The 18,686-nt window shown below is 35.2% G+C and overlaps 1 protein-coding gene across 1 annotated transcript in view; it reads left to right on the top strand.

The window, feature by feature from the left end:
- Positions 1 to 18,686, top strand: part of LOC142324021 (annexin A13-like) — a 52,994-nt gene that overhangs the window by 9,369 nt on the left and 24,939 nt on the right. The window contains exons 3-5 of the mRNA XM_075364587.1: positions 2,288 to 2,492; positions 6,242 to 6,321; positions 16,781 to 16,853. Of these exons, the coding sequence (XP_075220702.1) occupies positions 2,288 to 2,492; positions 6,242 to 6,321; positions 16,781 to 16,853 (358 nt within the window). The remainder of the gene's footprint in view (positions 1 to 2,287; positions 2,493 to 6,241; positions 6,322 to 16,780; positions 16,854 to 18,686) is intronic.

The following is an 18,686-nucleotide window of genomic DNA, read 5'->3' as shown; positions in this document are numbered from 1 at the left end:
TGATATAATCTATCTGATACGTTGCAGTATCACCAGACTTTTTCCATGTGTATATTCTTCTATTATGATTTTTGAACTGGGTGTTGGCAATTACTAAATTATACTTTGTGCAAAACTCGGTCCCCTCTTTCATTCCTTTAGCCCAGCCCATATTCACACACAATATTTCCTTCCTTGACTTTTCCAATGCTTGCATTCCAATTTCCAACTATTATTCAATTTTCATTTCCTTTTATGTGTTTAATTGCTTCGTCAATTTCTTCTTATACACACTCTACCTCACCATCATCATGGGCACTTGTAGGCAAGTAGACGTTAACAATCGTCAGCTTAGGTTTTGATTTAATCCTTTTTACAATGATTCTGTAACTATGCATTTTGAAATACTCTACTCTCTTCCCTATCTTCTTGTTCATTACAAAACCTACTATTGCCTGCCCTTTATTTGAGAAGCTGTGTTAATTATTCTAAAATCACCTGACCAAAAGTCGTTTTCCTCTTCCCAACGAACCTCATTAATTCCTACTACATCTGCATTTAATCTATCCATTTCCCTCTTTAAATTTTTCTAACCTACCAACCTTTTTTAGACTTCTAACATTCCACGCTCCGACTCATAGAATGTTATTTTGTAATTTTGTGGTGACCTCTTCCTCAGCATTCCCCGCCTGGAGATCTGAATGAGGGACTAGTTTACCTCTGGAATATTTTACCAAGGAAGCCGCCTTCATCTTTGTTATATGAAAATGCAGAGTTACATTTTCTTGGAAAAAAAACCAGCTGTAGTTTTCTATTGCTAGCTACGCAGTACTCAGAAGATTAAGTGATGTTGATATGGCCGTTTAAGTCCTCCTGACCTACACCCTTAACAACTACTGAAAGAGCTGCTGCCCTCTTTCAGGAATCACTCCTTAGTTTGGCTCTCAACAGATATCTCTCCAATTTGGTTGCACTTTCGGTCCAGCTACTCTGTATCACTGAGCACTCAACCCCCATCACCATCGGCAAGATCTCATGATTCATGAATCGGTACAACTTCATAAACCGTGGTATAAGACATTTCAAATACAGGTTGCTGGCAGAAAAAGGGCACATTGTGCTAAGACTGCCCTGTTCCTTCATGTTCATGTCAAAACAATTGAAAATTATTATATACAAACAGAAGGACTGCTAGATAACATAACTGACAGTGTTTGTGTGAATTTACAAGAGGATTCTGAATCTGATACTACCAATCTGAAGGATGAAAATGAACAAATGTCTGGAGTAGAAATGATCACTGACAGCGACTGATCAACGTAGGCTCTATTCGTTTTATAAAAAAATGGGCTGATCATAAAATTATCAATTTTTAAATTACTTTACAACACCAAACTGTGTAACATTAAACCACTAAATTTAATTAATCATTTTATTGCTGCACAATATGTTTTTAAAACTGTGACTTGTATAAATATAAATGTGATGTAGGATGCTGCAAAAGGTAAGAAATTAAGTTTCATTACTTGGTAATTATGTAAGTAATTTATTAATAAGTCTACAAAAAAGTTTTTTTATTTTCTAGTCAAAGGAATAGCATAATTTTTTACATCGCAGGCTATATGAAACCCATAGTGAATGCGACTGGAGAAGCTCTTATCAATAACTGTGACTAGATTGTACTGTTTCTATATCTGACTGAAAGTTTTTGTCGTTGGTGAGAACACATGCATACTTCTCGATTTAGAGGGGGTAATTTTATGATTTACACAGCTATGTCTAGTTGCCAATAATAAACAGTCGAACTCTATAACAATATGTAACATTGACTAATCTTATCAGTGTTTGTTGGAAATGGTCCCCATGAACATCCAAACATATCTGGATGTATTTTTTCTTTTTCTCAAAGAGTTTTACAAGTTGTTCATATGGAATGTGTTTCATGGTAAATCACAAATAGGAGTTTTAAGTTTGTGTAGGCTTTGGGGATTTCCTACATGTTACTTTTTACATAACCCCAGAAGTAAACATCTGATTGGCCTAAGTCCAGAAAACAAGGTGACCACAAGCACTTAGTAATTATTAGATCTCTGAAAACCTTTTGTAGTAATTTCACAGCTGTATGTGTGGTTACACAGTTTTGTTGAATCCAAGCCTTACTAATTTTTTTCTTGGTTAGCTTTCAAATGAACTGGTGAATGATTTAAAAATGAGTTGAATTTATTGCTTTGGTGATGAATTGACTATTATTAGCATTAATAAAAGAACAAAAGTACATTTACGATATTTATTTCTTATTTTTTGACAGAATCTAATTGAAGATATAAAAGATGATACATCAGGGGATTTTAGAGATCTTGTTACTGGAATTTTGGAAAGTGCATCAAGCTCTACGGCAACTCTCTTGAACACTTTTTTAACATCAAAACCATTAAATTACTACTGCATTGCATTATTATTATGCACAAAAGAGAAACCAGCAATTGAATACATACAGACAAACTATCTAAAATGTAAGTATGTTATTATTATTGTTATTTCTATTATTTAATGTATATATATGTGTGTGTGTGTATGTTATTAATACCATTTTCATGTTTGAAATTTAATATTGGTCAATAATTAATTTTACAGCTTTGTCTGCCAATTACTGCAGTAAAGAATTCAATACAATTAATCATCTAGGACAGATTAATAGCTACCACATCCACACTTATAGATAACAATCTGTATAAAATACATTAACTAATGGTTACACAAAAATTATTAACATTTTAATAAAAGAAAATGACCATTACTTTTACAACAATAAAAAGATATACAGAAAAACTAACAAAACACAACTAATAAGACAGTGACTGAAAAAAATACAATTTAAACTAACTGATTGCACTAAATAGCACATCATAAAAACTGAAGCTTATTCAGCCACAAATACAATAAATATATATAGAGAGGACATTACATACAAACTCAAAACAATTTGAAAATAACCTCACAGAAACAGCAAAAATGTACAAATACATTAATCCAAAACATGCAGATTCCACATAAACAAGTTAGTTATACATAAAAAAACAAGAGCTTAACACATTTTTAACAATATGCAATTTAAAAATGCACAAAGTTTTATGAAAAAAAAAAATGAACTAACAAAGCATAGATTAAATATATATATTAAAAAATTCTGATGTGGACACTACATGACTTCCTTGTACGCCTATTAAATTACATATACACGTTTTTTTAAAATGAAAGTACATACAATTTTATTTCATTAATAACTTATCAGAAGTTATTATTGAATATTATTCATTGTAAAAATGTTGTTACAGTCAGAGGTTAATAATTATTAATAAATCAATATATTTAAATTAAAAAAAATAGTTAAAAAAAAGAGATGATGTCTGATTTGAACCGATGTGCTGTTTCCTTGTAAGTTACAAATATTTCATGAATTAAAATTTTATTTGGCTATAACTCTGAAAACAATGAAAATAAGTACCACGTATGAGTATCGCTTATCGTTGCTGTCAATGAGGGGTTATTACTGCAGTTAAGAAAAAGTACAAAATCCAATTTTTTTGGATTTCGGAATTTTTTTGACACTTTTGGTTCAGTAGATTGCAATCAAAAGAGGAGGTGCACAACTAGATGTTACAGCTGTCCTAAATCCAAAATTTCAACATCCTTCGGCTAATCGTTTCTGAGTTATGCGAGATGTATACATACGTATAGAGATCACATCGAAACTAGGTTATTTGGTTTATACGCATATTACATTTATTTTTATCATAAACATTAGTAATCTTTTCCATTATTTTATTTGTGTAATTGTATTGTAAGAAAAAACTATTACTAATTTCTGTATTATTTTCTTGTTGCATTTCAAAAAATCTCAACTTGAAAAAACCCCTAAAAACCAGGAACAAGGTTGTTGTGAATAAACAAAAGTATAATTAATCTAAAAAAAAAATAACCAAAACATTAAATAGATATCATAAGTAGTAATAAAAATAAAGTTTAAGGAAGTTTAAAAAAAATATCGGTCTTGTAAACCAAAATTTATATAAATTTTATCTAAACAAAAGTCGGTAAAGAACCTGTTCCTGTTTTTTTTTTTTTTTTTTTTGTTATTAGTTGATGCAATTATAAAATTTTGTATCGACTGAAGAGGCAAAAGTCTACTATTGGTATTAGTTTTTTTTAGATTTTTGTGTTACTGTGTTTGGAGGTATTTTTAAAATGTAATTAGTACAGTGGTCAATATATTGATGAATTATTTGAATATATATATCTTGAGGAGGTTTCATAATATTTTAATACAGGCACCATTAACAACAGTGCTACCAGATGCACTGTTGAATAAGTGTTATAATTAGTTACAATAAGCTTAAGAAGAAAAAGTTCCATTAATTTGAAAGTAAATGCCCAATATTTAATAATTTAAAAGCATAATCATGGTTCATCATGAAACATGCTGCTATTGAATAAATTTTAATGTATTTCTATTTTTTCAAAGTTATTATTTACATAAATATTTAAAAAAAATTGTATATCATGAAACCATTACCTACAATCATAATAATGAATTAATAATAAAAGAAATCACTATTATTACTATTTTTGGGAAGGTAAAAACGATCTGTTTAAGATTAAAGAAGGTTACAGAACTACATACTTTAAAAAGTAAAAAAAATATTATCATAACAGGTAATAGGAGATAAATAACATCTCTGTATTATGTAATAGTAATGCTTCTAAAATTTTTATTGTGAATTTATTATTTTTATATACCTACTTTTTATGATAATCAACCGCCATGATATGACTGTTCATTCTAGTTTACACGTGCCATATCTATATTGATTGTTGGGTACCTCTCTCTTTTTCTGTTGAGCGTCTGCAACTACCGCAAGGTATTACTTCAGAGGATGATATGTAAGAATGTAAATGAAGTGTAGTCTTGTACGGTCTCAGGTTGACTGTCCCTGAAATGTGTGGTTAATTGAAACCCACCAGCAAAGAACACCGGTATCCATGATCTAGTATTCAAGTTCATATAAAAGTAACTGTCTTTACTAGGATTTGAACCTTAAAATTCTCAACTTCAAAATTAGCTGTTGCGATAATGAGTTAACTGCTAGACCAGCTCGGTGGGCTCTCAGGTACCTCTCTTTTTTCCTGTTTAGCCTCCAGTAACTACCGTTTAGATAATTCTTCAGAGGATGAATGAGGATGATATGTATGAGTGTAAATGAAGTGTAGTCTTGTACATTTTCAGTTCGACCATTCCTTAGATGTGTGTTTAATTGAAACCCAACCACCAAAGAACACCAGTATCCACGATCTAGTATTCAAATCCATGTAAAAATATCTGGCTTTACTAGGACTTGAACGCTGTAACTCTCGACTTCCAAATCAGCTGATTTGGGAATACGCGTTAACCACTAGACCAACCCGGTGGGTTGATTATCAGGAACCTGAAATGAGAAAAAGTCACTCCCAAAATGCCATAGCCATTTTCAAGGATAACAAGCATTCCATGCCAAGCTCACTAAGGAGAATGCAAAATGAAGTGGTTTCCTGTTTCCTCCTTGATTGAAATGAAGGTGGCAACATGCTGACACACTGTTGCATACCACTATGCTGACTCTACTGTGTACCAGGTGATATTCAGCTAAAAAAATGAACCTTCACTGTTTTCTCTATAGAAATTGACTGTATATTTAACATCATTACTTTTAGAGAAAGCAACGCAGATTAGTTCCAATTCAGTTCTTCAGATACATTAGTATCCTCTACTAGTAGATTAGTTTCTCAGATATATTAGTCATAACAAAAATTGTGGCAGATAATGTAAAGTGATAAATTAATGTACTGCAAAAATGTTACATTAAACATGCTTCCTTTACAAACAAAGTAACAATTAACACATATTTACACTAAATCCTAGATTCACCAGGCTAGGATTTACTAGTTAATTACAACTACAGGATTTATCATGGTAGAAAGAATCATATCTGTTCTTTATAGACTTTGACTAAAGAAACTTAGCTACCTCACTTATGGAGTGAAAAGAATATAGTTAACGTGCTAGTAAAGGTGTATTTTTAATTTTTACTAAAATTGTGGTAGTGATCACTAATAGAAAGAAATAAAATATATTAATTACAATTTTAATACAATGAAACAAGTGTAAATTAAATTAAAAAGAGTATGTATTCTAATAAATTTCATTTTTTTTTTTTCAATTATGCAGTATTCAATGAAACACTTGAATCAACAATAGTTGAATATGCTACAGGAGATTTTAAGGAATTCCTATTACGTTTATTAGAAGTAAGTATAACAACTAATTTATTCTAATAGCAGTATTATTAAAAATTAAATCAGTAATTACAAATTTTTTTTGTAATTTTTTCTATACCTGATAGTTGAATTAAAAAAAATTGTGCATAAATTGAATTGCATATATTTCTGATTCAGATTTAAATGTGAAAAACATAAAATTTTTAATATATTATAGAATTAGAAGTGATTTTAAATTAAGTCAGAACAGTAATGAAAGTTGTCTGTGTATTACCTTTTCTTAAAATTTCAGAGACAATAATGATGATCAACTTAAAATTAACAGAGATTTCAAAACATAGGAATATTCTACTGGTGGGGGATGAATAGAATAATTATTTAACAGCTGTTTTGTAATGTCCCAAGGTTCAGCTAACTTTAATCCAGTTTAACATGCTGTTACTTTTTATTGAATTAAAATGTATTTTGATAGTTATGGTTAAATTAATGTAACTCTCTTAAGAATTGGTAGATTAGAATATAGACTAGATTCACATCTTGTAAAAACTCATATATAGATTTGTTAAATATCACTGAACCCACTTTTCAGAAATTAAAAGAAAACATTTCTTTTAATTAACTGACCTTTGTTTTGTTTTGTTTTTTTTTATTTTCTTTCTGCGGGAGGAGGAAAAAACTGCTGTCAGACGCCCAGCAGCCCATACAATGGGTGTGTGAGATTTCCCGCCAGAAACTCACCAAGCGGGGACTCAGTAAAAAACCTCCCTGTAAAACGACATGCCCCGGTACCCGCAATGAAGGCATTACCCGAAACATGCTGCTGTCATCACAGGACACAGTAATGGGCCCGCAGAAGGGCCGGGTAAGCGCAGACCTTAAGGAGTCCTGCACGCCTCATTACCGAATGAACAACAACCCATAAATGAGGGCTTCCCGTACGTGCGGTCCACCAACCTACACCTCCGACGTCTTGCGACGGATAATTTTGTCCACAAGGCGGGAGATGACGTTCCATGTCCGCTTATCCCCTAGCATCCTCAAAATGATGTTGTTCTCAGGCGTCAAGAGGCCGAACTGAGCGTAGTCCCTCCGCATATCCTGCTATCTACGGCAATGGAACGCGACATGCTCTGAATCATCCAGCTCCCCGCAGTATGGGCACAAGCTGTCGTCCGCTCCCCTGCAGTGAAACAAGTATTGTCGGAAGCAGCCATGGCACATCAAAAACTGCGTGAGTTCGTAGTTGAGCTCGCCAAACCTCCTGGTGATCCAAGGGCCCACTTCCGGAATCAATCGTCGAGTTCAAGTACCCGTCGTAGCGGTGTTCCATCGTGCCTGCCACCTCTCCAATAGAACATAATATGCAGCCTGCCTATCTGTCCCTGCGTATATTTCACATTTCATCTGCGCTAGCAACCCGCACAGGTGGCGTCCCAGCGACAAGGAAGGCCGCTTCAGCGGAGACGGTCCTGTACGCAGCGCAGATCCTTAACGCCATCCGCCTCTGCACACTCTCTATCAGGCGCCGATTTCTCGCTGTATTAAGGCATCGCACCATACCGGTATTTCATACAATAGAGTAGAGGACACGACATGGGAGAATATCCTACGCTTAAAGGATCTGTGGCCTGCGACATTGCCAAATGGTCTGCTCAGACTCAGAACAGTACTCTCAGTCCGCTGCGCAACCTGGCAGACATGCGCGGAGAAAGAGCGCCGCCGGTCCAACCAGATGCCCAGGTATTTCGTTTCGGCGTCCGGGATGATGACATGTTCCTTAACGATGAAGCGGATCGGTGCGAGATACCTTCTGCAGCCAATATCACCGCCTTGGGTTGTTGAGGGGCCAGGCGCAGACCCTGCTTAGAGATCCAGGCGTCAACGAGGTCGATCGACCGGTTGGCTCGCAGCATGACGTCCGCCCCCGTCTTGGAAACGACAACAAGCGCAAAGTCATCAGCAAAGGCAACGTACGAAACCCCTGCAGGGTACTGTAATCTTAGTATCCCATCGTACACAAGGTTCCACAGGAAACAGCCAACAACAGAACCCTGTGGAACTCCGCACCAAACAGCAGCTCTTTGGAAGGCCAACGTAGTACCAAACATCTCCATCAGAGTATATTTAGCTGAGGCGACCACCAGTACATGCACCACTGTATGGCGTCAAAAGAGAACATGACACCTGTCCTCTCACACTCTTGTGTAACAACATCTGTGAGGCCAACGGAGTTGAGACCTGGCCAGGGCTGGCTGCCATGGACCCTTCAAGCCAATATCCTGGAGTCCGAGCATGCTAGCTGACTATTGTTAGACCTTAAAGAGAGATGTTCATGATGCAAAATATCATAGAAAATCAGACATTACTACTTTTTAGGTAAGGTTATATTATACTAAGAATGCATTTTAAATACATAATGTTGTAAAATTAAAATAGTTGTCTCTAAAAATCCTTAAGAGATAGACTAATTCTGAAACAATATTTGAATTTAGCACAAAAAATGTTATTAGATTCACATTCTTCCTTCTGGGAAAAAAAAATTAATCAAATTTTGTATACCAGTGTTATATAAATTAATTTTAACCAGTTTTGATAGTAATCGAGAGGTCAGTAATTATGGAATAAATCATGTATTTCCCAAATGTAAATGTAAATGTACTGATACTACGTTGAAAAGTAATCAATTACGTTAAAAATAAAATGTGTAAAACAAATCCTTATTTGTACTCCAACTGAATTCATAATAAAATATAAAACAAAAATGTTTTCATCAGAAAAATCTATAAATAAATAAACTGAAATCTTCCCTGATTTAATCATTTCTAATTTTACTATTTTGTGGATAGATAGAAATCTGAAACTTTGTATAGTTATACCCAAGTAGGTGTCTAAAAAAAAGTAAGGAAAGGTTATTTTGATTAACAATTCATAATGAATTAAATTAAATGTGGATTGAAAAGGGTCAGAGGTTATCTTAGGTAATAAGCTACTGCTAAGAAGGGATTATTTTACTCATCCCTAGGTACATGAAAAAGAACTGATTTTTCAAAATTAGTGTGTTGCACCAGTTAAAATGAAACTGAAATTTGTAAGGAATATTTTCTCAGTAAAATTCACTTTTTTTATACACAATATCATAAAACCTCCTTTATATTATCCCCAGGGTTGGATTTATGGATGGGCCCAGGGTGCAAATTTGGGTAAAAATGTGAGTTTAAAAAAACTTTTACATGCTTACTACTGACAAAATAAAATATGGAAAACATGTCCTTTTTTCAAAGTAGTTTTTTTTTCTAAGAGGTGGAGGAACCGCATTTATGGGCCCCAAAGCAGTGTCGGACTGGCTAACAGGTTCTGCAAGATGATATTAGGTGCGTATGTATTCCTGCGCACTTCCAACTAAACGTCCACCCCTGGCTACCCCCTTCCTGGTACAGCTGGTGTGCATTTTATTAGGAAGGGGGTACCCACACACACACACACAATCAAACACCATGCAGAAAGTCACACACACAGAGAAGATCACATAAGGCAAAAGCACACCACACACGCAACATAACGTAACGGCAACCACAAACTACACACGCTCAGGTGACTCCCACACATACGGGGGACCCCCTAGGCATTCAGCAGAGAGCCTGTCCTCCCAAACGCCTTCCGGCGACCCCTTCTTTGCTTGCCCCTGCGGGACTCCTCCCAGGCATACAGCTCCTGCATTACTTTCCTGGCCAACATTGCTACGGCCGTCCAATTTCTTACACTCTCAAGCATGATCCGTTGCACTTCCTCAGGTGAAAACATATTCCTTCTGCTTATTGCACGCAATGCTTCCCTCCTACGATCCTCGAAACTGGGACAGCTGAAAAAAACATGGTATGCTGTCTCAGCCACACTCACAAACCGGACAACATGGGAAGTTATCAGTTCAAACCTACAAAGGTACTCTCTTTACCACCCATGGCCCGCTAGAAACCATGTAAGATAGTAATCCAGTGAGCCATGGGTACGCTCGCACCAACTTTCCAGTCTCTGATAATGCGGTACGTTTATCGACGTCATTCACTATGATCCTACCGCCTCTGCCATTCGCTTCTCATATCTTCCATGATGGAACTGGCCAATCTCCTTTTATCAGCGGGTGTTAGAGCACCTTTTTCTTACATCCTCCTCCTATGAAGAATCTACCGATAATATTCCCGCTAAGAAGTCCGCAGCCTCGCGGGAAACCGTGTGGTACGCTGCTGTGATTCGGAAACAGCTCCTTCTTTGTATCGCTTCGACAGTACCCCTGTATTTACCATATTTGGTAACTCCTTCCCAGACTTCGGCACCGTATGGTAGCACAGAGGACACGACGCCAGACAGCAGCATCCTCCTCTGCTGGTTGGGTACCCCGTTATTCGGTAGCAAACAAGCTATTAGCCGCCTCACCTTTTCTGCCTTTTGGCATGTCTCAATAATATGAGTGCCAAAGCGTAACCTCACATCCACCCGTACATCTAGATACTTGATGGCAGCCTTCGAAACTACCATCTGACCCTCAAGGACCATTTTCAAAGTTGGTCTTCTCTTGGTAGTTGTTATAACAACGACCTCAGTCATGTCTGGGGCCATGGTTAGCCTTGCTTCTGTCATTCAATCCCTAATCGCGGCATAGGACTACTATATTCGGGCAACGGACTTCCTCAGTGTGGTCGCCTCAACCACAAAGGCAAGGTCGTTTGCATAAACTACAGTCATGACTTCCGCGGTAATGAAACCCGGAATGCACTGTCGTAGACAATATTTCAAAAGGTCAGACCAAGGACCGACCCTTGTGGTACTCCCCTATCAATACGCCGTTCAAGCGATCCGTCCGTCGCCTTGCAGACGAGTTTGCGGCCATTGAGATAAAAAAGGATTATCCTTCAAAGGTATAGGTATTATCCTTCAACTCTCCTGTTCAACAGCGCAGTCCCGATGGTGCCGTGGGTCACACAATTAAAAGCGTTTTGGACATTCAACGCTACGAGCACACATAACTTCTTCTCACGAGTTATTCTTCTGGCCATCCTCACAACCTTCGCCACCGCATCTTAGGCCAACAAAATCCAAATTGTTTGATCGAAAGCCCTCCTGCTTCCTCTATAGCTCTAGACAACCTCTGTTGCAGTATACATTCGAATACCTTGTATATTGTGTCAATCATTACCAGAGGTCTACAAGAGGATCCCTCCCTGGTTAGGGACCAGTACCAGTCTGCCGCCTCCATATCTGGAAGTACACTCCTACTAAACAATTATTGTACACCCTCAAAAAGGCACCAGGATTGGCCTCGGCCTCTACTTTAACTGCCCGGGTTGGCAGTAGATCTGGTCCCGGCGCCTTATCCAGTGGAATTGGTATAACTGCAGTCAGTAACTCCTCTTCCGTGATTCACATCTTCTTCCACCTCCTCCAAAGTTCCATCCCCGCGAGGGAACAGTCCGTCTATTATATTCTGGACCTCATCAAATTCAGGGTCAAAGGGACTCTAGCTCTCAATACCCTTTTAACAACGGTCTGGAATGGTCTCCCCCATAGGTCTGTATCTATTTCAGCGATGAACTGATTCCAGGAAGCCCTTTTCAAAGCCTGAATAAGCTTATTAAGCTCACTCATAGAGGTCCTGTAGCGTTCCATGTGCAGTTGTTTAAGTGCGTGGATGCATGTTTGTTGTGCGACCTCCTAGCCGCAAGGCACTCCTTACATTTTTGGGCTATGTCTTTGGACCACCAATGTATTAGATAATGATACGTGCTGGGAAGAAGAGTAGAACGGGCATTTTTCAGACAGTCAACCAGTCAAAAGTATTCTAAAGCATGATAATTGTGATAGTTCAATCATAGCACAACATTGTCTTTTGCCAGTAAAGATGTTGTCTTTTGCCGTTAAGTGTACGATTGGCTATAGGAACATCTGTTGGAGAGGGTGGCAGCAGGCGATGCACAATGTGGGCAGCGCAACACCATACACAGAGGGTGATGCTGCCTCGGATGCGTGAGGGCTTGCACCTGCCCAGGCCACCACTTCAATCCTCATCACTTACACTTGACAAGCTGAGTATCTCAACCAACCAGAATATTTACTGCTGGCTGTAGCAAGTGCCCAGTGCTCAATTCTGTTGTTTGTTGAAGGTTTCAGTCAGGTGTCTCGTGTCTTGTCATTGTTGCGCCATTATGATTTTCCTACTATTTTGCAGTTTCAGTGAAAATTTTTGTTGTCTGTAAAATGTTTAAAATATTTTTTTTAAATGTAACTTGCTTCAGTTCAAATCGTATTCCTAGTATATTTCTAGTGCATTTACTTTGTAAGTACTGAGTTCATTTAGTATACTTTTGGTTTAAAGTTAAGTTTGGTTATATTGTTTTAACCAAAAAAATGGATTGATGCAAAAGGCTTACCAGTCCAAAATACTAAAAAGTTGCAGACGAGAGGAAAATTAAAGTAAATGAAATAATAAGTAATAGTGTAAAATTAGATAATTTACAAAAAAATTCATCATAGTACAGGGGAAATTTTTTCCCAATCTGATACAACACCTTCACAAAGTTCAAGGGTCGATGATGAAACAACTTTTGTTGATTCAGTTATGCCTACAGCTGAACAAAAGGTCCGAGTTAATGATCAACCTAATCTCGTATCATTGTCATCCAAGCCAAGTGGAGGTCCAAATAAGATTGCATCCGACTCTGAAGAAAACGAAGACGTCCTTTTAAAACCTGATACTCCTATTACTAATATTACCAGGTAACTTGAAGCCAAGTAATGACCATATTGCGAAAAATTAGACATTGCAAGAGACTATTTTGTTAAAAATGGTTTCAATGAAAGTAAAGATGGTGACTTTGAACACTCCAAAAGAGTATACCCCAATAAAAACAGATTCTTGAACAAAGCCTTGTTTGACAGAAAACTTGCTAATGGAGATCTAGTGAATAGGAATTATTCCCTCAGCCAGGGGTCTTTGTTTTATGGCCCCTGCAAACTGTTTTATCTAACTTCAAGACAAATCAGTGACAGTGGATTTAGTGATTGGAAACATGGTTAATAGCGTGCTAAAGAACATGAAAACTCACATGCTCACCTCGATAGTATATTAACCTACAAATGGAGAGCAGCTGAAATGGGGAAGATTGATAACCAGTTACAAACTCAAACTGAAGAAGAAGTAAAATACTGGAGGGCGTGCTTCAAAGTGTGGTTGCCGTGATAAAGAAGCTAGCATCACTTGGCCTTGCCTTTAGAGAAGAAGCTGAACTGTTTGGTTCTACTAATAATGGAAACTTTATGATGTGTGTAGAACTAAAAGCAGAATTTGACCCTTTTTTAAAAGGTCACATTGATATGCATGGAAACCCTGGTCAAGGTAAATCATCTTTCTTACCTTTCATCTATAATCTGTGATGAGTTGATTTAGATAATGGGTAGAAGTGTAATAGAAAATATCTTAAAAGAAGTGAAAAGCTGAAAATACTTTTCAATAATCAATGCCTGATGTTACACATAATGACAAGTATGAGTCTGGATATCCTGAAGAATGCTTTGTAGATTTTTTAAAAACCAAGACTATACAGGAGAAGAACTTGCTGATTCAGTTTTTGAAATTTTTAAGGCTTATGGCTTATACATTCAGAATTGCTGTTGACAATTGTTCAATAACACTTCAAATATGACTGAGGTCTAATTTGGATTACAAACTTGACTAAAAAAAGCAAATCATTGATATTTTATGTGCTGTGCTTAATTTTTTTTCTTCATCAACCCATCAATAAAATGTACTAGAATCATTTTTCAAGTCTGGTGGTAAGAATCCTCCATAAAATCACTGAGCATAACAAGATGATGGCCAAGGAAGAGGCATGCAAAAGGCTTAAACTAGAGATTTTGAGGCAATTGCAAAGGCTCCCAAAAGCATGACTACCAGCCATGATGAAAATGAAAAAACAAAGAACAAAGCCAAAGGACTTTTAAGGAAACTTGTTTGCATTGAAACTTTATTTAAGGCACTCTTATGGGGGTGACATTCTCAATAAATTTAACTCTGTTAACAAAAAAAATACAATCATGCCATATGAATGTAGCCGCAGTTGTGATGCTGTACAAATCTTTGATTGCATTTGTGGACAAACTGAAAGGTCTGTTTAACAGATCTTTTTTTACCAGCCATAAGATGGCTGGTGAAAAAAAGCTAAAGACTGTCCAAACTGTTCTTAAGCTGAATTCAATAGTGAATGTGTAGAAGATAGATCTAAAAGATCAAGAAAAAGAGAGAAGTTCTTTGATGAATCCAACTCATTTGAACTATGGGAGGAGGGGAAAGATAAAATAGAAACCACAGGTTTCAAGAAAGCTTTGACATGATCCTTAAACTTCTTTCAGACTTGAACTAAAGAATCACTGTCTGTACTGAGTTTCTCAGCAGATTCTCCTTCTTAACAAATCAATGCAGCTTGAATGCCAAGTAAATTACCAAAGCAGCATCTTGTTGGAGAAATTTTATGCAATTGACATTGAAGAATCTTCATTTGTTGTTGAGTGTATTCATTTAAAAGGCCTTTTAACTCAAAACAAATTATATAATTCCAATGCTGAAGAAATGTCACTATTGCAACTTAACAAATTTCTAATATCAAAAAATCATCAGGACTTATTTCCTAACATAAGTATTTGTCTTAAAGTGTATTTATGTACACCAGCAACAAACTTTGCTGTTAAAAGACCATTTTCCACACTATCAAGAATCAAAAAATTATTTGAGATCTACTCTTTCGTAGAAGAGGGTTGGTTCATCTAGCTGTTTTAGCAATCGGAAAAAACTTGACAATGAAATGATTTCATTACGTTATTAATCATATCAAAGCAAGACGTAAGCAGTTTTGATGTACTTCAGTTTCACTTTTTTTTAAATTTCATACGTAAGTCAGCTATTTGGGCACTGTAACCTCTATATTATACTTGAAAATTGTTGTTAATACCTTATACACCATGTTTGAATGGTGGATTTTCATCTTTGTAATTATGATAGTAAAGTCTGTAGTAAGTACAAGTATACAGTAGGATGTATCAGTGTGTAACTTGTCTATGTTGTTTTAAAATTTTGAAAGAAAATGATAAAAACTTTTATGATTTTTGAAGCTCATTTAGTAGGATAGTTGGAATAGTGTTGGTAAAAAATTGGATTCAGGAGATGGATAGGTAAGGGGGATGGGCGGGATAGGTGGGAGGGACGTAGGGCTGGCAGCAATTTTGCCTAGGCCTGTGGGCACAAAACGTAAATCCAGCTCTGATCACCCCTATGATGGTTAAACAGGAATAAAATCTTGTAAACCCTAATCTCCATTTTCTTATATATCTGTTGTGATAGAAATTTGGAATTAAACCCAGACAACTCAAAACATTCTTTAAAAGCATATCTTTGGTTTCCTTTTTAAACCCTAAAAGGATCTCATAGTTCCCATGTATTATGTTATTCAATTGTTACAGTACAGAGAATTCAGGTATGAAAATAGCTGTGACCGCATCTGAAAAAAAGTAGAGATTAGTCTTCCCTTTTAACTACTCATAGAAGGACTGTTAAATCCATTCCCAAGAGTACCGAATCTACATTATATTTATCAATGAGTTTATTAATTTTTACATAAATGAGCCACCAAGATTATTAAGAATTATTATTGAAACCCTGAAAATAGGAAAAATACAAGTCACAATACATTCCAAATTGAGATAGGGAAAAGTTTGTTTATAGGCTTATAAGTTAGGCTTATAGGATAAGATTTATTGCACAGCAAGCAGGAGATGGTCAAGTCCCTTTTGATGATTTGAAATGAAATTGTGAACTAAATGAAAGTCTGCTAATTTTACACATGCACAGCAAATTCTTTAATGTAATTTTCAAACACAGAAAGCAGCATAAAAGCAAGTAAAAATGTATGTGCATGCAGAAGTTTATATAAAAACAATTATGTCGTAGGGATACATTAGAGATTTACAATTTTATTGTAGATATAGTTAAAGTATATTGTTTAATACATTTTTCAGTGAAAATACAGATTTAAAATATAATTTCATTGAACTGAATATTACTTAGTTTTGTTAAGCAACAGTATTTTCATAAATTTTTGAGTATGTGGACATAAAAACTTTTAAAAAATATGTCACACTTATTAGAACATCTTTTAATAAAATATAATTACTTTACTTATTATTCTACTGCATACACTAGAAAAACATATGAACTAGAAAAACATTACAAGTTTTCAGTCTATCTTGAGTAAACCTTCAAAATTTATACTATGTATTAATTATGTGTAATTTTGTAGATTGTAAAAGAAATTATGAGCTTTTGCCATGATTAACAATTCATTTCTATATTATTGTTATTTATATTTACTCTTACTGATTCCTCTGTTGATGATTATTTAAAATCAAGAATTACCTTTATATTTTTTTTTCTTTTATTATTTTACAGCCTCCAATAAGATTTGTGCTAGAAAGACGAGATCTGATTCAACAGCAAGTATCATACATTCCTCTAGTAAATGGTAAATACCATTTAATGAATATTCTATGAAAATTTATACAAATTGTTTACCTGTAGGTACTTTGTTAATTTAAATTGCAGCAACTGGAAATGCAACTGAATTAATTATTCTTTTACTACATTATTTCTTGAACTCTAAAAACATTTCTAGTGTAAAATTTTGAAACTAACTCTATAATTAAAATAACAGTTGTAATTATTTTTAAGTAAAAGTGATTAAAAGACCTCTCTTTATCTGTTAAGTAATTCAGCCATTAATCTTATTATGTAGTCAATGGACAAGAAATAATATCAAAATTGGTTCATTAGTATCCTCCCTTAAAATCACATCAAGAATGCTCTAGGTCCCAGAACCTTTAACATGAATTGACCAAGTGTGATACATACCTATACAATTCAAAGTTTGAGCAAAGGCCCTCTTCAGCAACCTTTCTCAGGAGATAAACATTTTTACACATGATAGCTGTAGTCAATTTTAATATTGCACTTTCCTTCTCCTGGTAATCATTTCTATTACTCTCTTAGATCAATCTCTCACAGTGCTATCACTATTTACAATCATAAATATGATAATCATTGGTGGATTTTGGTGGGACTATATCGTTTGCTTGAAAAAATGAATCGCATCAGACATCTCAGAGTTGGCAGAATGCTAATGACGAGTTAAACCTTTCAAGAGTTAACATAATTTATAAAATACTAGCTGACTTGGCAATTCTTCACCATTGCTAGATTTGATTATATATGTAGATTAAATGAACACAAATGAAAGTTTGACAAAACATTAAAAAACTGAGCATTAAGGAACTTCACAAAATTTAACCTTTGCCTTTTTTCCCTTTTCTCTTTCTTCCTATTTCAATTTTTCACAAAAATATTTATTTTCATGTAATTAATATATATTCTGAATATGAGCCAAATTGGACCATAAATACAATTTTTCCAAACATCTCAACCCCAGCGTCATCTAGCAGGTCCATTTTTTCTAAAAATATTTATTTTCACATAACTAATATATATTCTGAATATGAGCCAAATTGGACCATAAATACATTTTTTTTAAATATTTCAACCCCAGTGCCACCTAGTAGGTCCAAACTAATTCAGAAACCTTTGCTGGCGTGCGCACAACTCACCAAAGTTTCATTGCAATCAGATGAATGGTATAGGAACGCATAGGGGACAAACAAACAAACATTCATTTTTATATATATGTAAGGTGAGTATATCAAGATTGCTTATGGCTATTGCATACGTGCTATGGCAACCTGTGTATTTTCAACAACCAATCAGAAATCAACTTTTAAGCAGCTGTTGCAAATATTCCAAGTTCCTGACTTGTATGACCCCAAAGCCCAAAAGCCTTTTCTCATTTCATTCCTCACACAAAACATCTTACATATATAAAAAGGCATTTGCACAGCTATACATTAATTTGGTATTACAAATTTCCAATTAATTCACATATTTTTAATGAAATAATTTTGTTATGTTTACTGATAAATAGGTATGTTAATATGTTGTGTTCTGGAGGATCACTTAATAAGCCCCTAAACACTAATTGCATTGAAAGAAAATTTCACTTTTACACTTCACCTTTTTGTACAGCCATCAAATAGGAAACAAAATTCCTGAACAGATCTATAAACCATATAAATACAGAGTATATAGTTAATCAAAGAAATGGTTCCTTACAAGCACAGCATAGATCCAGTAGCAGTCAAGCCAAAATCTACGCAAGAAGAAACAATTAATGACAAGGAAAACATTCTTCTATCTGCACAACTCACAATTCAACTTGATAACTAGCAGTATGATTTATTTGTAATTAGTA

Source organism: Lycorma delicatula, chromosome 4 (genome assembly GCF_047948215.1).
Source record: "Lycorma delicatula isolate Av1 chromosome 4, ASM4794821v1, whole genome shotgun sequence".
NCBI classification, from domain to species: Eukaryota; Metazoa; Arthropoda; class Insecta; order Hemiptera; family Fulgoridae; genus Lycorma; species Lycorma delicatula.
Note: the sequence above shows the minus strand (reverse complement) of the source record. Positions and strands in the feature narration are given on the sequence as shown.